This window comes from Hetaerina americana, unplaced genomic scaffold, assembly GCF_022747635.1.
Source record: "Hetaerina americana unplaced genomic scaffold, ioHetAmer1.1.p SCAF_2, whole genome shotgun sequence".
NCBI classification, from domain to species: domain Eukaryota; kingdom Metazoa; phylum Arthropoda; class Insecta; order Odonata; family Calopterygidae; genus Hetaerina; species Hetaerina americana.
In genome coordinates this window covers 14821066-14843706 of record NW_027286763.1, presented here as the reverse complement: position 1 = coordinate 14843706, position 22641 = coordinate 14821066, and the positions used below count along the sequence as shown (strand labels likewise).

General features: G+C 37.6%; 1 protein-coding gene and 1 long non-coding RNA gene across 3 annotated transcripts in view; both read right to left on the bottom strand.

Annotated features, from left to right (window-relative positions):
• Positions 1-1507: 1507 nt before the first annotated feature.
• Positions 1508-2899, bottom strand: LOC139687922 (uncharacterized). The gene is made up of 3 exons (XR_011700693.1): positions 2757-2899; positions 1941-1966; positions 1508-1853 (listed from the first exon to the last, which is right to left on the bottom strand). It is a non-coding gene; the product is annotated as an uncharacterized lncRNA (long non-coding RNA).
• Positions 2900-9364: 6465 nt separating this feature from the next.
• Positions 9365-22641, bottom strand: part of Appl (amyloid-beta-like protein) — a 408236-nt gene continuing 394959 nt past the window's right edge. For both annotated transcript variants that reach the window (XM_071585263.1, XM_071585264.1), the window contains exons 8-11: positions 22299-22459; positions 20712-21169; positions 17911-18057; positions 9365-12013 (exon numbers count right to left, since the gene is read on the bottom strand). In XM_071585263.1, coding sequence (XP_071441364.1) covers positions 11903-12013; positions 17911-18057; positions 20712-21169; positions 22299-22459 — 877 coding nt within the window. In that variant the 3' untranslated portion in view covers positions 9365-11902. The remainder of the gene's footprint in view (positions 12014-17910; positions 18058-20711; positions 21170-22298; positions 22460-22641) is intronic.

Below are 22641 nucleotides of genomic sequence, written 5' to 3'. Positions count from 1 at the left end.
AAGTTTTAGGAGAAGGTGGGAAAAGCAGTGAGGACACTAAAACAAGAATTGCACAAAGAAGCTTTTAAAAAGATGATAAGAGTTGTTGATGGTCTAGTATCAACATTAATATGGAGCATAGTTTCATATGGCTCAGAAACTTGGTCATTAGGGAAGAAAATAAACTTGGATTGGCTTAAGATTATGAGTGTGAAGGAGGGAAATAGTGAAAAAGATGAAATGAGAAACAAATTATAAACTAGACATGGTATGGGAAGAGAGAAAAATGTTGGAAGAAACTTAAAGAAGAAAAAAATTGGTTGAAGGTGGTAATGGAATTTTGTAGGCTAAAAGAAGGTTGAATGCTGGGAAAATGAGGCAGAAGCAGGAAAAGAATATGCATGTTGAAGGGAAAGAAGAAAAAGTAGGACTTGTGAAGAATGGTTGACCGTATTTCAGGTTTCTAAGAGTACTTATTGAAGTGCATGTTAAAATGGGTTTAAATTGTAGCAGTGTACAGGTAGTTCATTCATCAGACACCCACCTGGAATGGAAGACTACTCTTGATAATGTGCACAACAATGCAGTGATAACGCAGAGGGCCATCAGAAACACTTCATCCAGCCCTCAGATCTTAAAATATTATCTTTTCATTATTAAAAACAATAAGAAAGACATTATTTTCCTTGTAAATGATAAGTATGATACACTGATGGTTACATTCTCAAACTGAATGTTTACATATCTCCTGGCAATGGACAAGGCACTTCTATGAAGTAATTTGAATCCATGTGATCAACTCTCTCCTTTGGTATTGCATGTGTATTTCAGAATTTGAAAAAGTACAAATAGCTCTCACAATAGGTTGAGGTAATGAGAGGTATTTTTGAATCATCGCAGCAAAAAGAAAAAATAAGGGAACTACATCTATTAATGAACTAAACGTTATCTGATTGAATAAAATAACTTAAACAATTTAAATGGAGACAGTAGCAGCACCTATAAGTCTTTTTTCTGGAAATTATTATGCTCTACAATCACTTTCGCTTGAGTAGCAGAAAAACCAATAATGATGCACTGATGTTGACCCGTGGAAATGCTGACTTTCACCTAATATTGACAAGGTTCTAAAATTGCTCGCAGGCACATTCAATTAACTAAGTTCCCACCAAACACCTTGTCACAATGTTAACATGGCACTGCATGTAAAATACACGGTGCTGAAACCCTGCTTATATCAACAGGCATGTGAACATCTTCCCACTTTAAAACACTATATTTCAAATATGCTTACTATTAGAGCACACTAATTACAGTCAGTGTCTTTAAACTTCAGCTGTTTACTGATGCAATTTACTGACATAAGTTATAAAAATATTGTTTAATTTCTTGTTAAATAGGAATCAATTACAATACTGAACTGTATGTTTCGAGGATAGTGTTAAGGTTAATCAGTTTGTAATCATTGAACTTTGTCATAATATCACATAGATCATACATATTATAACTTTATTGTTTCATGCTTCAAGAATAAGTCATTTAATTTGGTGCCACAGAACAAATGTAAGAACGAAAAATATTTTAAAGAAATAAAATCGTAAAACACGTATCACAGATATAACAGTATAGGGTCACAGGCATTATATTTTGTCAATTATAAAGATATGAACCAAAGTAGCGTAGGTATCCCAATGCCGCGGAGGAGAGATATCCCTTTTCGTCTATTTTTAAATTTTCACCAGAGGTTTCTGCAGTTGTTTCTGGTGTCGATGATTATATAGCTTGATAGAATGAGTATTGCAGAAGGGGATGTTGAATCCACAAGATGATAAGTGGAGAAGGATAGATCCATCCATCAGATCGAAGAATATTTTCTGAAAAAGGGTAGGTGACGGCATCCACAGCAATGGTTTTTTGCAAATGTTATAAGTTCTTATTAAACATTTCCAAAGAATATTTACCCATAACTGCATTGCTGCAGCAATTCCTTCAAGCGTTAAAAGGAATTTAAATCTTAATTAATAACCATAATTGCCATTTCAATAAATGGAAGAAAATAATATTGAGACCTACACATTCAACAAAATGGGAACTTTCAACAGTCCAATGCTTGCAAATCCATTTCCCGGTTTCCATCATCAATTCGTGCCTCGAAAGACTATGCTAATGCATGGTTCTTATGAACAAATAATAAACTTTACCACCCATTTCATACATTTATTTCGTAAACTAAACTACATTTCACTAAAAGTTGTATCCGGCGTAACTTTATGGACTTTGCATAACATATTGAAATTATATTATTGACTTTTGATTCCACACGCTTTATTTACAAACACAACCCAGGTTTCAACGTTGATGTCAATATCAGATGGTAATCATAGAAGCAAACTCCCCTTTTTGTCCTTCTACCCTCCCTCTCCGACCTCCCTCCCCTGATCAGACGGTATACATACCAAGTTTGCTTCTATGAGAACCACCTGATGATGACGTTCAACGTGGAAACCTGGGTCGTGTTTTTAAATAAAGTGCGCGTAATTACAAAGTCAATAATTTCATTTCAATATACTTTAAACTAACCAGCACAAAATACAGACGCCATTAATTTTGACTGGTTGCTGACAATTTAACAAGTTTTAATAAAGCCATGCCTTATCATGACCTCCCAACTTCACCGTCTAATAAGATATCCCGAAGACTAGAATAATGCAGCTACGCCTATAGTTGCGAGACCAAGCGTTTCGGTGACACCATTATTTCCAAGAAACCAAAATCACCTCTGGTTCCAGTATCTCTTTTTGAGCACGGTGGCGTGTCTCCGATCGCGTTGATGTAGGACCAATCGATAAATTTGCCGCTGCAGAAACAAGGGACGTACTGTGTGACTCGGACCGGGATTGTGTTAATCACTGTTTTGAACACATTGTTCGGATTCCGCACAGCATTTGTTTTCATAAATGCCCTGACCTCTGGCGAGGAGTGGAAAATGCGTTTCCCATGGCTCTATTTTGAAACTCTTGTTTTGTGAGCTGAAGTAAATGATTTAACTTTGGTATTCACACTCATTAAGCATTTTCTAATTCAGATGATATTTTCAGAGTACGGAAAACAATTTTTCATCCAGTTAATTCTGTAGTATTGCTCTGAACTTAAGAACCCAACGTCGAAGGCCGTTGTTAGTACAACACCTTAAAACTTAACTATTTAAAAGTAGATTGTTGTGCAAATTTTTGCACCACAGTAGATCCATGGGTAGCTCAAGATAGAAAAATATTATAGTTCTTGGACCGACAAAGAACCAAAAACTTTAGTTCTCCATTTGTTTTGTGAGTAAAGTTAATTTCACTTTGAAGTAAATCACCTTATTTCAGCCAATAAACTTACTATAAGTTACTGCTTGCCATCGCAAAATATAGTCGGAGTGCAAGAGAAAATTAATTGCAATTATAAGAATGGCTTCATTTCGGCAACAACGTTGCATAACATGACAATGGGTCACATTTTGAGTTTAAGTCAGGGTTATTAATATGCATGCATTAAATAGTAATCTTTTATCCCAAAGTTCGATGTTGCTTCAACATTATCTGTTAGTACGGCAGCTAATACTACCATATTGTTGACATTAAACATTCTTTTAAGGTAAAGTAACAAGTACCCTAAAAACCAATATTCTTCCAGTCAAAATAATTTAAATATGAAAAATAATCCCCTCCCCGGACTAAAACCTTGATGTGTTGGAAGGGCTGGTGTGTTCCAATTAACCCTAGAGCTGTGCTGGCGGGAGTAATAATAATTGCTCCTGGTAGGGTCACCCATGCCAGATAGGTCGAAGGTTAGGAGCCAGACGAAAGGTAGTCCACACAGCGTCTGTTCCTCAGTGAGGCGGCTGCAATGGCGTCTGACCCCAGTGGGGCGGCCAGTAAGTGATGGTGTCACGTTAAAAACACGATTGAGGAAGGCAACGGGAAACCACCTCAATTATCATTCCCAAGATTAACATGATGGACTATACAGAGATTTTGAGTCCTGGCAACTACGGGGCTTGGCCCAATCAGCCGTGTGTCGTGCCCGGCAGCGGGCAAGGCTTCCGCGGTCGTCATCCCACGAAACCCTTGCAGGGGAAAACCAGCTACAGCAGGACAGAAGATGCTGAAGAAGAAGACCACATTAGTTAGAATTGGAATGTGGAATGTTAGGACAATGATGAGGACAGGGAAATTATAATTAATATAGATATTTTAGGTCTATGCAAGGTGAGATGGAAGGATAGGGGGGATTACTGGAGTGATAATTATAGAATAATATACAGCGGCGGGGACAAAAGCCAACGAGGGGTCGCCATAGTATTAAATAAAGAGGTAGGAAGAAGCGTAGTCGACATAGAGCAGGTAACGGATAGATTATTACTAATAGAAATAAAAGCAGAACCGACGAACTTGGTTATTATTCAGGTATAAATGCCACCGAGCAACCATAAGGAAGAAGAGGTCGATAGGATATACGATCAGTTAGAGGACATAATCTCGTGTGTTCCTGCAGGGAAACATTTGATAGTGATGGGGGATTGGAATGCGACGGTAGGCGAGGGAAGAGATGGTGATGAGGTGGGGGACTACGGTTTAGGCACGAGGAATGACCGCGGGGAGAAAGCAGTTGAGTTCTGCAGCAGACAGGGGTTAGTCATCAACAACACTTGGTTTAGACACCACAAAAGACGCAGGTATACATGGAAAATGCCAGGTGACTCAGAAAGGTATCAGTTAGATTTTATCCTTGTTAGACAAAGGTTTAGGAACAGTGTGATAAATTCGCACAGCTTCCCGGGAGCGGATGCGGACTCTGACCACAATTTAGTTGTTATGAAATGGCGTCTGTTTCAAAAAAGCTAAGTCAGGGGCAGTGAGTTAGAAAATGGAATGTAGAAGCATTAAATGGTTTGAAAAGGAAGGAATAAAAACAGGCGGTAGAGGAAATCATGGAGGGTGGTAAAGTGCTAAGTACTTTCAAAGAAAAATGGGAAAATTTCAAGAAAGGGTTGTCTAAAGCTGCAAAAGATACTATTGGAACCGTTAACGCTAAAAGGACTAGGAAACCATGGATCACGGATGAGATGATTACAAAGATGGATGAGCGGCGAAAATGGAAGAATGTAAATTCAGAGTTAGCCAAAAATGAAGTACGAAGAATTAAACAATAAATTGAGGCGGGCAACAAATAAAGCAAAAGAAGCATGGTGGAAGAAGCAGTGCGAGGATATGGAAAGTCTGAAGAGGAAGGGTGAAATCGGTGCGCTGTACAGCAAAGTTAAATCGTTATCGGGAAGTGAGAAAGGAAGATCTATGCTAACAGTTAGAGATAAAGCGGGTAGGGTAATAGTTGACACAGGAAAGATCCAAGAGAGATGGAAGGAGTATGTAGAAGAACTGTATAGTAAAGAACTTAGACCAACAAAGTTAGACATTGAAAAAGAATATGACGTAGAGGAAGATAGCTTAGGTCCAGGCATACTCGACGATGAGATAGAAAGGGCATTAAGGGAGATGAAACTAAATAAGGCCATGGGGGTGGATAACATTCCCGCGGAACTATTGAAATGTTTAGGAAAATGTGGAAGGAAGATGCTATATGGGCTGATTCGTAGTATTTATGAGAAAGGAATCTGGCCGGAAGACTTTGTGAGATCAGTTTTAGTTCCTATTCTGAAAAAGGTAAAGGCTACATCATGTGAGGACTACAGGACGATAAGTTTGAATTCCACGCAGCTAAAGTTGTTCTCAGGATCATAAACAAAAGGATAGAGAGTAGGGCAAGTGATTGCCTAGGGGATGATCAGTTTGGGTTTAGGAAGGGGAAAGGTACGCGTGATGCCATTGCAGTAATGAGATTATTAATCGAGAGGAATATAGAACACAATCAGGAGGTATTTGCCTGTTTCGTAGATTTCGAAAAAGCGTTTGATAGAGTGAATTGGGAAAAACTAATGAGTATATTGAAGAAAATAGGAATAGATTGGAGGGAAAGGAGGCTAATCTGCAACCTGTACATGTCTCAGATTGCTCAGGTGTGGGTGTGAAACGGGGAGTCCTGATGGGCAGTGTTAGGAAGAGGTGTAAGACAGGGTTGCCCATTATCACCGTTGCTATTCAACCTGTATGCAGAGGAAATGATTAAAGAGGCATGGGAAGAATTGAAGGTAGGAATGAAAGTCGGTGGGGAATTCGTAAAATCAGTTAGGTTTGCTGATGACCAAGCTTTAGTTTGTCAGTCAGCCAAGGGGCTGCAAGCATTGCTGAGTGAATTGGAAATTCAGTGCGACAGGTATGGGATGAAAATCAATATTAATAAAACAAAAGTTATGCGATTTTCTAGAAAGAAAAAGGCTAAGCTAAACATTAAAATAGGATGGCAAAAACTAGAGCAGGTGGAGCAGTTTACGTATCTCGGTAGTGTTTTGGACCAACACAGTCAAAGTAGTAGCGACGTAAGGAGAAGAATTGCGCTAGGCAAAGAGGCTTTCACAAGGAGGAGGGAGTTGATGACAGGGACTTTGAGTAAGGATGTTAAGAAAAGACTCGTAAAAACTTTGATATGGAGCGTAGCTATGTACGGCGTGGAAACGTGGTCATTGAAGCAGGAGGATAGACGTAGACTGGAGGCTTTTGAAAGGTGGGTGTGGAGAAGAATGGAGAAGGTGAAATGGACAGAGAAGAAAACAAACGAGGAAGTACTTGGTATGGTGGGCGAAGAGAGGGGTTTGTTGGGAGCAATCCTATGGAGGCGGAAAAGTGGCTGAAGAGTGTACTGACCGGCAGTGGGATGTTGAAGACTGTGAATGAGGGGAGAATGTTAGGCAAACGAGGAAAGGGAAGGAACAGGATAGGGATATTGGACGGGTTGAAGGGAGGAAGAAAGTACTCAGAGATGAAGAGGGACCTGATATAGAGTAGGATGATGTGTTTTGCTAGGGGCCACAAATTGTTGAATTAGTCATTTTGTCCATCCAAAAGCCTACCTTAACTGGTAGATTATCTAATAATAATGAAAAATAATGGCACTTTAAATGCTCAGAATAATGCTGCTTCCTCATAGAGTAACTGGAGCATATGAGGATAGTAAATAGCTATGTAGAGATCATAATTACAGTATCTGCAAATAATTGTTTTGAAATTTTGAAAAATGAGGTTATTTTTTAATAATTTTTATACAACTCGAACAACAAAAACATTTTTTCCAGACATTGCCCCGTCATTAGTTCCATCACCCATCAAATTCTTTCTTTCATTGCAACTTCTCCTATCTAATTACTTACCTCTCTTCCTTTGAGGACAACATATCTTCTGTCATCAGCTTGAAATAGTTCTCCATTCACTACTTCTCCTCTCCTCTTTTTGGATGGAATGACTTCTATTTTGCCATCTGAGGAGTTTTGTTCTGGGGATGTTGAGGGATACTGGCCATCAGGCCCCATTGGTCCCAGCTTCAGTGGCAATGGTTGTGGATGCACGACCAGGAATTTTCAGAATTTTTTTCTTCCTTTGAAATTTTTTATTGACAATGGACACAAGGAATTTTGAAACTGAGAATTCAACGCTACAACACATCCAAAAATAAGATTTGTACCTTGAGATGAAAGATTATGTTGGAAATTAATACTAAGTATGCTGAACATAATATACCAGTAATTTGAATACAAAAAAGCATATTAATTTTCTGTGAGTGATGAAGGGGTTGTGTCAGTGTACTATCTATGGCCAAAGAACAAAATATTACTGTAGGACTCTGGATAATTATTTCCAGAGCCTGTTCTAGTTTCATATCAATGTGCTATGCCCCAACGTTCTTGCTGTGCAAAAGTATTTGACCCTCAAAACAGTTTGCATATTACCTCACCCATCCATTAGACTGGCACCTGAAAAAAGATCACTCACACATTATTTCTTGATCATTTCAACAGAATTCAACTCTATCTTCAGCAGAAGAAATAGAAGTAATCATTACTTCTATTTCTTCCGTGATCTTTTTATGTGTTCTTATATTGTTTGTTGCTGTTAAAGCTTGTTTTATATATATACATAAAACGAAGGTGCAAGATGGTATTAGCCTACAAAAATATAGTAAAACACGTAAAAAAGGAGTCACACGTGTTCTGAAATTTTCGGTGGCAAGACCACTTTCCTCTGCAGAAAGAAGGAACTCAGGGGAAGGTTTCAAGAGGAGAGGACAGGATGTAGAGGATGCTGGATGAAAAGGTAAGGCAGGGAATGGTTTGAGAGGGGAAGGTTTCGAAGAGTAAGATTGATATGGAAGGTTTTGGGAGCGGAGGGAGAATGAAAAGATCCAGAGGGTGAGGTAATTAATATCTGATAGAAATCCCTGGCTCATCCCAGGAATCAAGGCACCATATATATGCCTATTATCGAGTTTGAGTGAAGGGTGGGAGGGATGCTAGGATAGAGACCTTACAGCATTTATCAAAGGGAGTTTTATGTTCGGTAGTGAGCTTTGGGATTGGGGGCATCCCAAAACAGGAAGAATTCTTGCACTAGGTATGATGGCTGTTACTCATAATATTTGGAGAGTGGTACACTAATGTGTGTTATATACACACACATTTACATGGATATAGATAAAAGGAAAAGGGATAGGAACACAAATAAAAGACAAACACAGGTATGGCAGGGAAGGTGGAATCGAGCAGATCACAAGTGAAAAAAGTTTCCTTGACCGGGACTCGAACCATAGATCTTTTGACTTGCCAGGCCAATGCTCTTAACCAATTATGCTATTGAGGAAACTTAAATTTCACTGAAATCTGTGGGGATTATGCAATCATCTGCCATGATTCTTTGGCCTGGAGATATGGTTACACAAACATATCCAGACTAACCATGAACGTTCACCAGCTGCTCCTCAATCAATTTTGCTCATATTTAGCAGAGAGGTCATACTAACGTTCCATTCTATGTAATGAAAAATAAACCTATACCAGGTATTCCCAACAGTTTTGATTTGAAATTGGATTTTCTTTCATTGTGATCAATGCATGCAATTCTAGTTTAAGTCATCTTTTCTATCATTATAATGGATACACCCTTAAAAATCCTTTGTTGCCATAAGCCCAGTGCTACCAGTATGTGCAAAATTCAGTGGCCATGTTTAGAGGCATAGGTAGTTCCATATGTTTTAGTAGGTATCTTATTGAGCATTCTATCTATTCCATCACCTTGCGAATTTCAACAAAATCAGTGGGGGAAGTTCACGCATCTTTCTTTTAGGATGACAAAATCATATACTGCCATAGAAACTCATGTGCTCATTTTAGAAATTCATAATATATAAATCTTCCTCCTTCTATTGTGTAGGATTTGGATAGTAAAAATGCACATTATTAACTTGTACATTTATTTATTAGGTAAAATTACAATGGCCACGGATCACATTGCTGAGTACAATCAATTTTTTCACACTACATCCAAGTGTATAAATAAAATTAGGTTGCCTATGCCAGTCATTGAGAAAGAACACATTTGAATTCACTGCTCAGAAACTGCAACTAAATATCCATTTCAGAGTCATTGGTACATATTGAATATATGCTGACCGAAAGAGTCCTTTGGAAAGAGGCTGGCATATGCTTTATTTCTGTGACATGGACAGAGAAGCCAAAAAATAATGTTTCACTACAGCTAATTAACTCAAGTGTTAGTTTTCAGTGGCCATTGCTCTGAACAAATTGTTTTGAATTGGCAAAAAATTGTTAATTGAAGTTATTTCAATATTAATTTGTAAACATTGAAGCCTCTCTGTCCATATCAAAACACAGAAGAATCTTTACCCTATATTTAAAGTGTAGGGCACCATTAGTATTTATATAAAGCACATCGTACTTTTGTTGGTAGTTAGAATTCTATCAATATAATAATAATGCCAGATAAGGTATTGTTATGGTTATTATTTTCATAAGTATCATTATTTCAAAGATTTAGACCCAGCCATACACTTACAATATACAGCTAGAAGGACAATGTCCACTAAGGTTAACTCAGCTAAGGGTCTGACAAATGGTGCACAGCGCCTGACAAATATGCATACCTTGACTAATATTAGCAATGGAGGAGGAATGTGTACCAACAAGATGCTGTCTCAAAAAACTTCAAATGTCCCACCACACACATTTATCATGACCACTAGACACCAGATTTCTCATGAACTACAAACACAGAAAATTCACAGGTTACAACAGATTTGATACTAAGACACTTTCATATTGGCAGAAATGTAAGTTAACAGAGAGAGAAATGTTATGCACCTACCTGTACAATGTCAGAAGGATAGGATATCCAGTGCAAATTGACACCCCCATTTCAAGCTGCAATAAGAGCAAGCTTTTCACTTCTAGAAAAGTGATATTTTTTCCATTTTTTGTTTTTTTTTCAGCCACCATTCACGTAATTAGTAATAAAAGAATATGTTTGACTTCTTGAGACAATTTGCATGTAGGTATGCAAGAACTTAAATTATGGATTTCCCTCCAATGGCCACAGTTATTTTTGGGTCACATGTGCAACTAAGTCATGCCTACGATAAGTGAGGAATAGAAAGAAACTTCTTTATCTTGTTCCAATGAAACTCTACTAATGGCCCAAAAGGCAGTGGAAGGTCACTTCTCCAAGTTCAAATTGCTACATCAAAATATAATGTAGGAAAATAATAATTCATTAAATTGGTAGCAAGCTTTTGAGTGGGATCATATTTTGCTACAAATTTTGCAAGCAATAGCTGCTACTGGGAATGATTGTGCTTCTCTTCTCATTTTTTATGTAAGATTTTTTGGCTTAATATATCCATGTGAACAGATGGTGAAAAAGGGGCAGAGAGATTCATTACAGTATGGAGAGGGATGATATTTCACATTTCTGCAGCATTATATAAACCAACTTTGTACAAAAACTTCAACATATACAAACTATTGAGAGTACCCCTTCAGAGGAACACTGCCATTTTGAATGTTTCCACCACCGTCTCCTCTACCATCATGCAAAAATACTATTAAAGGCGGCAGGAGGGAATTTGCCCGTTTTCACCTAATCGTCATTCACCTGGGAAGGATCCATTTCCACATAAAATACCCTTTTTTTGCTCTGTCGTATTTCCATTCTGACTTGACGCAAAGAAAGACCAAAAGCAGTAGAATAGAAACCTTTCAAAGGGGAGGAATGGCTGAGAGGCGCCAGAGTCAATACCGTGGGCGCACAGTCTCTGTTGAAACCCAACATTTCTCATTATGTGAAAAGAGGGCATGCCGTCAACTTTGTCCGCAGTGTCAATTTAAATCCATATGGACAAGTTGGTCTCAGGTCCAGACTCTGAAAAATGATGGGCCACAGAATAAAATCTTGTACATTTCTTTATATATATATTTATATATATATATGTTTATGCATATATATATGTGTGTATGTATAAGTGCTGGACAAGGGGATTTTTTTCAAAGGCATCCTTCCCCCTCCCATTCCACGAAACCTTTTTCAGCACGACCTCCTCGATGGCTGTCAAATGTCCAATTTGGTGATTAGATTCCTAAACTAGTGGGAGAGGGAGTTACATTGACAAAGAGGCTGTACGAAACAAACACACACTATCTTTTTTACCAGTGGTCTTGTATTCAAACACATGTTGGAGGAAGGGGGAAGCCAAGTGACACGCTTGTGGGATATGAATGGCGATTTAACGTTGGGGGACAGTTGTTTTTTGATGGACTGAGGAAAGCGAGATAGAGAGAGAGAGAGAGAGAGAGAGAAGGAAGGATGCCGCTGGACACTGCTGTTGACTGCTGCTGTGGCATGGAAGGATTCTTCATCACCTCGCCTCTACACCCCATCACTCACTCCATCCTTCTCTTATACCTAGAATTAATTCCACACTACTCCTTGGCTTCAAAATATTTGTAGGTGGGATTCTCATACCCATTGATCTGCATGTTGGCAACATGGCGCTCCTCAGGGGTTGCGGCTTGGTCAACTTCCACAAAACCCTGTGGGGAGAATAGTATCACATTTTAATCAAAAAGTGACCAATTTGCAGGTGCAAAAATTATTAAATTAGAGGGATGAGACATCAACAAAGGACCATTTGAATTCATAAGGAAGTATCTACATACATAGGTACATTTAATTAGTTTGTATAATGCAAGATAAAAAGAAAATAGGTTCACAAAGACCAAATTAAATTTAATTCATTAGTTCTTAGTGCATTAAACTTGACTAATCACAGATGAGTTTGGTATTACTTTTATCCTTGTAGCAGCAATGTTTATTTTGGAGGGGTTGCAGTCAAGTTATCCATGCATCATCAAGATAAAAGTTATATTAAACTACATGTGATTCAACCAGGGAGGACCTTAATGAGATAACTGTACATATCTTCATCAAAGACTATCCTAGTAATCTTGTTATTTGGACTTCACTTGGTTAGAACATGTACAGTAATATTCTTGGCACATTTTAGCAATGATTATTAGCAATGCCTCTACATTGGCATTACAGTCATAAAGTGTTCCTGCAACCAAAAAACCACAGATATCAACCCGCAGGTTGATTTCATAGGTGAAAATAGATCAAACCTAATATTAATTCATAAACAGCATTTGGAATTCACACTCCCATATATTTGGGGGACCAGTTCCTTCCCCTGTGCTGCCTTCTGTATCCCAAGAATGGTACCCGAATAATCACACCACTTGAGTACAGCTGAGCTGGGCATCAACTGGATTCAAACCCAGGTACTCTGGTCGGATCTTCAAAGCTCTAACCACTGCACCACATACATAATTACCTCAAAATCATCACAGTGGAAACTTTTTTAACACACTTCACTTTCCTGAAGAAATCTGTTGACTCAACCATTCTCATTATGACAGCTGCGATAGAGATCAACTGCTGAGGCAGAAATGGAAAGCCCCCCTGCATTTCTGCAGAGCCTCAGACATGAATTGACAATTGGTAGTTTTTATCATTATTCTAATCATGCTGCAATATGCTTGTTTTTAGCTAGTAAAAAACATTCTAAAATGAATTATAAGACAGCAGAATTTTAAGCCTGTGCTAATTATCATGTTCAAGCAGGTTTGATAATTGAGATAGTAATAGAATAATAAGTGAGAATAATTACAACTACATGTTATTGGAAGGGAAACAAGAGACTATAAGGTGACCTCCAGATTCAGAAGAGGAAGAATTTAGAAGTTGCATTATAGTCAGTATTAACTGAATATTTTACTATTTCAGTACCAATATTGGTACACTACATGTACACTTTTTTTTGGCAAAAATTAGTGTTTGGGTAGGATCATCTGTTGGCTAAGCTAAACCATGTAAATGAAACTGGTGCTACTATATTCTCCCTCCTGAAGATAGGAGAATTGGAGGGAATGCAGATAAGAGAGAGCAAGCAAGGAAGTACTCAAAATTCATTTTAAGAATACTTTCAAGGTATTTGTATTGCCTTTGGTGGGAAAAACATGTACCACAAAGAAAGAGAGGTAATAAAACAAACATTTTGGCCCAAAATGAGAGTTAAATAGAGAGTATTTTCCAAGTTCTTTGGAGAGTATTCACATAAAATGCAATTCATGAGGTTACGGGCTACAGGAGCACTGACTGATGAAGAAAAGAAAAGTCTTCAGTTAAGATTTGGACCAATTCATGTAGCCAATAAGCTATGGCATGGAAAATCAGTGTATGTGACTGACATTCTTCTTCTTAAAAGCAGGCATATTATCAAATTAATTGTTACTATCTAAGAAAATGGTACTAATGAATGTATATGAATAAATTACATGCACTGAGACAAGGTCTCTTAGCTTCCTTTAAGAGAAATTTGAAAGAAATAGGATTTTGTAAGGAATAAACCCAAGAACCTAATATTGCAACCTCTCGACAATCCATGATAATGGATGCATGATGACACAGACAAATGTGACAAAGACAAATAATCAAAACATGTGGAAAATATTATCTCATTTTTTCATTCGGTGTTATTAATTCCAGTTTTTTAGCAATGGAAAGTACATTTTTTCCATTTTTCAGCCATTTTTATAAGGGTGGAATTATTGTTTTATAAGTACATGGATCTATCGTATAGCAAATAGCAGAACATATATTTTCCTCAAAAAGCCAAACCAATCAAGTAGCCAGGAAAAAGCAAATGACTAGCAAAGGACAAATTTTAAAAAAAGATCAAATTAAAAAAAAAGATAAAATTAAAAAAAAAGAAATAATACATTATGGATAGTTAATGACTCATTTTTTGCACAGTAAAACTATTTATTGGCTCTCGCCTCAAAGGAGAATGTGGAATTCTCGGGGCTAATGAATGCGAGGGAAGTGATAATGGGAAAGTATGGATACCACAAAAAGGCTTGAATTAAAACAATTATTATTTGTAACCTTCAATTTTTGAATTTTTTTAGCTTCTTAAGAAAGCCAAAGTATTGCAAACATATTTTTCGTAAAACATATGGAAGTTTTAAAGTACTTAGTTATCTTCATGATTTCAATTTTATTAACATTTCAAGGAGCTGGGAAGAGATGTAGATGGATAATCAAGAGTTAACTATATTTTAATTATTTTACATCTTTACTAAACATTATGGTTGGAGATATCACAAACATATTATATAGGTTTTTGATGGCACAATGCTAATTATAATTGTGCATGTGGAAATAAATGCCCAAAATGCATAAATGCATGACTCTGTCAGTCAGCTCATGCATCATGGGTTGAACAGAAGCTGTAGGAGTGCAGGTGAATTATTATGGGATCACGACATGGCTGACTATACTCATTTGCAGAAAAATATGTTTTACTTTCAAGTTTACCTAAAAATGGATGAAAACCATATTTAAATAATTCATTATTTTACCAGTTCTTTGGTAAATTTTGAATTCGTAAGTTATAGCACTGCAGAACACAAATAATTCACTTATTCACCAATATGCCGCACACTGCAAGGTGGTGACATATTTGTTTATGATATATGACCAGTTCTTTCTAAATGCTCTTGTTACTCTCAAAGCACATACCTAACTGTTTCGAGTTCTTCTGGAAGAAAAAGTTGCAACTAAAATTGTATTAAAAAAGTTGATCTAAAAGAGAACACATAACTTTGAACATTGTAGACAAGATGAAGGTTCTGGAGAAGTTGGAAGCTGGGGTCCCAGGCACTAGTTCATTAAGCTAAACAAATTTTGTCTGATTTGGAAAAGACAAAGGATGAAATCTAGGTATTTGCTCTCAAACTTGACGTTAATCCTCAGAATATTGAGCAGAAACCCTAGAAGGCACTGAGATTCCTGAGAGATGAAGAGGTAGAAGAGGCCATCCTTCAGTGGTATGCACAACAGCAATCAAGTGGGGCAGGAATTTGTTGCATTGAAATTTAAGAGGCTATTCAAAAACTTGCCAAACACTGAAGGTATTTTTATGATAAAAGAGTAAATGGTGAAGTCATAAGTGCTGATAACAATACAGTAGAACCAATAAGGATAAAATTGCATGCACTGATGGCTGAATATGTTAAACAATTATGTCAATGTATAACAACGATGAAACAGTTCTGTACTGGAGGGCAAGTCAAGAAGGCATGCAAGTTTTGACAAGTAAACCAATGGTTTTGGATGAAACATCAGTAAGGTAAGGGTCTCTATACTTCTGTATGTTCACATAGATGGTAGCCACAAGTTAAGGATTGCTTTTTTGGGAAATTTTGCAACCCCATGCATGCTCTGAGGAAAGTAATTAATTAACTACCAGTACTCAAGATGCATTCCACAGAGCATGGTTTATCAGAGTTTTCAATTACTTATTCTAATCACTTTGACTTCCTAATATTGACAGTTTGTGCAGCAGGTATGGAAGATTAGGTGCCTTTATTTGCCTCAAAATAGTTTCATTATTTCCGCCAATGGATCAAGGACTTGCTTTCAAGGGGCTGTACAGGTAAAAGTTTTTAAAAGAAGTGCTAAAGTCAAGTGATAACAAGATTGAGCACTTCTGGAAATGAGAAAGATGACAGCACGGGACAGAGAATAATAATGAATACAAAAACTATAACTTGAAGTCTGTCTACTTCAAATGGGTGAATTCTTGGAGGGAGATGGAACAAATCCCCATTGTGCTTGTAATTGTACTGAAAAAGATATTATACGAAGAAAAGGTTGATTTCCACTTCATAGGGTTTGAACCTGAAGGTCATCAAGAACTTTTGTAATCTACAGGGACCCTGACTATTGAAAATGGTTACAACTGGTCTTATGCTGATGAGGGTATCAAGGCATCCAGATTTATGCAGATGAAATATTAGATCTCAACATATAACAATATTCTGCATATTTGAGTGACCACAGGAGATTGTAATTTGTGCACAAATCCAAAGATACAAGTAAAGTGAAATGAGCAGCTTTTGCAAAACATTTCCCTCTCTTTCTAATACATCTTGTCAGCCAAGCGCATTATATGTCCATGATGGAATGTAGAAAGTCCATGAGCATGCATGTACGATTATATTGAAACAATTAAACCTTTTCCAAGTGTGGCTTAAAAATACTTGATGATTTTCAATTAGGATAGTTAATTACTTTTACATTAATTCCTCAATAATTTTATACCATTTAATTTTTCTTTGTAATATTTCAAAAACACATTCGGTTGAATGCAAATAATTTACAAAAAGTGACATCAGTTCCTAGCTTTCAAATTTCAATAACATAGTCATCTAGGGTGAGAAAGTAAGTACAGAATAATCTTCACATGATTTCAGGGTTATATTATGCATTATTTTAACTCTTTAGGACAAAATTGGTAATAATTTATATCCAACATAATAATAACAAGAATGTAATCAAACAGATACACTGTTAACACAGTTTAGCACAGTTCTATTCATTTGCCCATAGCTGTTAATTAGGTAAACTTCACTTGTAAGTAGAACCCTACCACCTGGAATAAAATCTGGGGGGATTCAATTGCCATAAACTGTATTATGTTGATACATAAAAAAATGGTCAGCTATAATATCCTAAAATATTTCAGTAAGATGAGTGTGAGTGCAATTATACAGATAAGTATGTTTCTTCTGTAGATGGTGTAGGGTAAGCTTGCTTGAGAACAAAGCTGACCAAGTATTGCATCAATACAACTAAAATTTACCAAAGAACTTTTATCTAAAGTAAGCTCCAATTTATGAAATATAAACTAGATTCATTATTCAATTGTTCCTGGCTCCACTTTGTTGAAGGTCATGTTCATTAAATGTAAAACACAATGTATATAAATACGTACAATGTATATAAGTACCTAAATAAAGAACAGTGGAAATATACATTGTGCTCTTCATTTAATGACCAAATTGATTCATTATATGTATGTATGAATGTAAATAAATGAGATAATATCATTGATGATATTCCTAATAACACAGTATCATTGTTGACTGAAGTTCTGAAGATACTTAAGAATAACTGAACCAATTTCTGAGAACATTCTCCTATGTATTTTATTCTAATAGGATTTTGTCAACTTTACATGAGATATTTTTACATTTAAGGCATCCTGTTTACCACATAAAGTCAGTTAAAGTCACCTGTAATTAAGCATGCACAATAATAGTAAAGAAAAATCTCTTACCTCATGTAGTTCAGATTAGTGAGTGTTTATTGTAGTTTTGAGTGTTTTTTAAAATGTGAAGTTACTTTACATTTTCTGAGAACCTTTAATTGATGCTTACATGGTCATTATATTATTTCTAACTTTATTAAAACTTGTAGACACAGTGGATAAAGAATATATTTGCCAGAAGTTTGGAACAGTGCTCTCAGTTCACTACTAAGCATCACTCTTGAATGGAAAGTGGGGAGTTGGGTGCAAGCATACCTGATTGTGAGGTGAGCGAGCATTTCTCCTGCGTAGCACGGCAAAGCCCACGACCACGGCAGCCATGAGGGCAATCCCAGCAAAGGCAAGAGTGAAATAGACACTCTTGCTCTCTCTGTGATAAACTTCCCTTCTCACAGAGTAAGTCTAGAATAGAAAAAATTGAGATTAGAGAAAACATTTTTTTAGAAAATGGAGCAATCAAACCATTCTAATTTGAAAAAAATTTAAGAAATTTCCCAGCCTTATCTTGAAGATTTATGTTTCCTAATTGGTTTCTTGGTCAATAAAAAAATAATACAATTCCAAACACTTGGTCTTGTATCCCAGTCTTTCCTGGAATTTAACCAAAACAAGCATTTTAAAACTTTCCCTACCAAACTAAGATTTCAAGGAAAAATATGTCATGCAGTTATGGAGTTTGATTGCGTGAGGTAAATATGTGATATATGAGGCGAGAGTTGGCCAGGAATGCGCAATTTCACTTTCAGATGGCAATATGAGGAGAACAATCCTTAGTCTAGGAATAAAAAATAAGACGGCTCCTTAATTTTAACTGAGTGACAGCTCTGATTGGTACTGAGGAGCAATAACAATGTAAGCATATGAGGTCTGTTAAAAAAGTATCACGAATTTTGAATTTCCACGGGTTACATACATTTGATTTTTGATTTTTTTGGGGTGTTATGTTGGTACTTATATATTTCACTTATGCCGAAAAGTTTAGCCATTTTGAATGCTCATTTAATTGTTGACAGCTGTTTTGCTTGGACATGTTTTGGCTTGTCTTCGATTTTTGCCTGTTCCAAAAAATGGATCAAAGAATCTGTATCACATTTTGTGTGAAAAACAAAATTAAGTACGTGGACACATTCCGAATGTTGACTGTGGCATACAACTTGGACCAAAGCAACGTTTAGTGATGGTACAAAATGTTCTCAGAAGGCCCATAAGATGTGAACGACAAAGAGCGAGCCAGATGCCCGACCACGACAACAACAGACGAAAACATTGATCTTGTGAAGAAAATAGTATTGGCCAATCATCGAATCACCATTTGATAAGTTGCTGAGGACCTAAACATATCGATTGACTTGTGCCATTCGATTTTTACCAATGATTTGAGCATGACACGGGTTGCCGCAAAATTTGTACCAAAATGCTCATTTTCGACCAAAAGCAGCAACGCATTCACATTGCTACTGAGGTGTCCGACTCTGTCCCCAATGACCCAAATTTGCTCATAACTGTGACAAATCATGGGTTTATGGTTATGACGTGGAAACTAAAGCTCGATCATCCCAATGGAAGCTGCAGTACGAGCCAAGACCGAAAAAAGCAAGCCAAGTTCGGTCGAATGTGAAAAATATTCTTACAGTTTTCTTCGATTACAGTGGCGTGGTGCATCATGAGTTCCTGCCACAGGGTAGAACGGTAAATAAGGAATATTACCTGCAAGTTATGTGCAATTGCGCAAAGCAATCTGCCACAAATGCCCAGATTTGTGGAAGAACAAAAATTGGCTTTTGCACCATGACAATGCCCCTGCTCACACATCCTTATTTGCGTACGAATTTTTGGCCAAAAACAACACATTAACGATGCCCCAGCCGTCGTATTTCCCAGATCTGGCCCCCAGTAACATTTTCTTGTTCCCGAAACTGAATGGGCCCATGACAGGGCGACGCTACGCTACGATTGACGAAATAAAGACTGCTTCAAAGGAGGAGCTGAACAGGATCACCAAAAATGATTTTTGGAAGTGCTTCGAGGATTGGAAAAAACGTTGGCACAAGTGTAAATAATCTAATGGAGATTACTTACTGGGGACAAAATAGATATTCTTGAATAAATAAATAATTTTTGAAAAAACACAAAAGTCATGATACTTTTTGAACAGACTTCGTATAATCAAAATAAGGTGGACAGAATAAAATCAGATACAGGATTTTCACCATGGGATGCCATCTACATTTCAGCTTTCCAAATCTTACAATAACATCAGATATTATACTTTGATATTCAACTTGGTTTTCATGGATTTAAAAAATATTAAATTAGAAAAAGCTGGTGGAAATTTTCAGAAAATATTCCAAAAGCATGTTATTTGTGGAGGGGTGGGTAGAATCAACATGAAAAACATTGACATGGGAAGAGGGGGAGGCGACCGACAGTTGAGGTCATTTGCGTCATAGGGGATGGACAGGAAAGGATGAAGGGTGGAGAGAAACCCGGTGTCGGCATTAGCCTACTCTTTACAAAAGGCGCCAAGGGGTCTGCAGCTTAACGTCCCATCCGACAGATGGCGCACTGGCTCAAAGTGCCCTCCACAAAGCACCTCAAGTAGGGACCGAGATACCTTTGAAAAATATTCACACCGCCAGGATTTGAACCCGAGCACTCTGGATGTGAAGCCTGTACAAAAGCCACCGCACCATCTTGACCACCGGCATAAATGAGGGAGGGGGAGGAACTAAAGAGGCATCCTAGGTTTAATGACAGAAGATGGGAGAATTATGAGGACCTGAAGAATGATGTCTCATAGTGTGCAGTTTTTTGAGTATATATTTGGTGTCATGCTATGCGAGACTAAGAAGTTTACCTGTGATAATTCACTGGATCCAACCAAAACATGCATGGACAATTAGACGTCTGTTAATTATAACATGAGAGTAAGGTGAGAAAGAAGCAGGGCCCTCTCTCACTTCAATACTTCACGTGAGTATGAATTGAGGGGACTGGTGGTGGGCAGGCTTAGGTGCTTGGGGCCAGGGAATGGGGTACGAGGGGTGGTCACTCACGGGCTCGCCATGGCTGACATCGTGCGACTGTACATGTGCGACCCTGACGGTTTCGAGCCGGTGTGGGCGGACGGGGCCCTCCTCTTCTGGGCTGCCCTCCTCTTCCCCTTCGTCCTCTGCATCGTCTTCCTCATCCTCCTCATCGCCGCCCTCATCCTCCTCTTCATCCAGGCCATCGTCCGTGTCTGATCCTTGGCGTCCAAGGCCTGGTCGGTGTGCCGATGATGGTGATGGGGATGCTGATGGTGCCACTGAGGCACCCGCTGCCACCAGGTTCTCAGCATCACTGCTGCCAATGCCAGCCGCCTCGTCCTCCATCGTCTCGGGATCAAACTGACCACGGCCAAGCTTTTTGCCGAGGGCTGCCTCCACGCGTCGCTTCTCCTCACGCAGCTCCAGGCGCTCTCTCTTCCTCTGCTCCTTGCGCTCCTTCTCTAGTTGCCGCTGCCTCTCTTTCTCTGCAAGCCCCCAACGAGAAGAAAATGAAAACATTCAATGAAATTTGAGGGCAACCATCATTAAAGGTTTTCAAAGACGTAATTTATGGTTCAGTTTAAAGAACTGACTCTCATTATTTCTCTTAAATAATTAAAGTAAATACGGGTAAATGTCACATATTAAGATTAACAAAATGTTTATGATGCCTTTATTACATTAATGAAAAGATTAACATTTTAAGTTCACATTTGGGTAAATGGTAGACCTTCAATAAGGGAGGTATGTATTTTTTCAGGTGAAATAAATCTTTAATTGTAGATATATAATGATTTATGATTTTTATTTTCAATGGCAATTAGACTGAAAGGCTATTTTGCCACCCTTTCTAATTTTTAAGAAAGAATTTCAGTGTTTGAAATGTGCTCTACAGCTGACATGACATTTAATTGTATGAATAAAACTAAATTATCTTGAGCCATAATGGATAATTGCTAAATCTTCCTCGATGATTTTTTTTGTCAATGTGATGAGATGCCTAATTTTGAATAATGTTCTTGTAATGGATATTCCATAATTCATCTCTTTACATATGCTTAATTAATGAAATTATGAGAGCAATATATGTTACTACTTATTTGTAACAACTCTGAGGTGAATGAAACTTTTCTCATGGTGCACACAACCTCACAAGGCCCCTTACTTTTACTGACTACAGCCTTCTAAGACTGTCATGGGCATGCCTGTGGACTTTAAAGCTGTTTTGCACTTCTTGAAAAAGGACTTCAGGCTATTAATTCAAAATGACATGTATGAACTCATGCATGTACACAGTGTGCTGAATGACATATCATATTAAGCAACCTGAAAAAGTACTGATTCAGCACTATAAAAATAAATCAGGCAATCCTTTCACAATTAGTATGAAGCTTCAGTAGCTTTCAAGTGTGGAAGCTTCATCTCACACAGAAAGTAAATTAATAAGAAACCCCAACATTTGTGAAATGGTATGCAACTTGGATTTGAAGCTCACCATTAGCCCTTAATTTTGTATTAAACATTAATAATTAAGGGAGTGAGGTGTTTGCAATGAAGAGTTGAGTAAGATGAGATTGGTTTTCATGTTGTTAATAATTGTAGCCAGAAATTCACCTTCTTGTTTGGCAGCATATTCCGTCCGGTACTTGTCAAGAATGGCAGCCTCTGCATCCCTAGTCATGGTCAGAAGAGAGCCTGGAGTTTCATCTTTGGAACGAAGGGCTTGGATGTAGTCTTCCATCAGGGAGTGGATTTTGGTTGCCAGTTCTGGGAACCTAATGGGAGACAAAAGATTTTATTAGAGACCACAAACATGCAGTAATACTGTGCTAATCATCCAGTAATTTTATGAGTTTCCTGGCTGTTTTCAACACTATATCATTTAATCCCACAGAGAAATTGCCACTGCATGTACCCACAAGAGACACCCTAAAGTCTCAATTCTGTCCATCTTTGC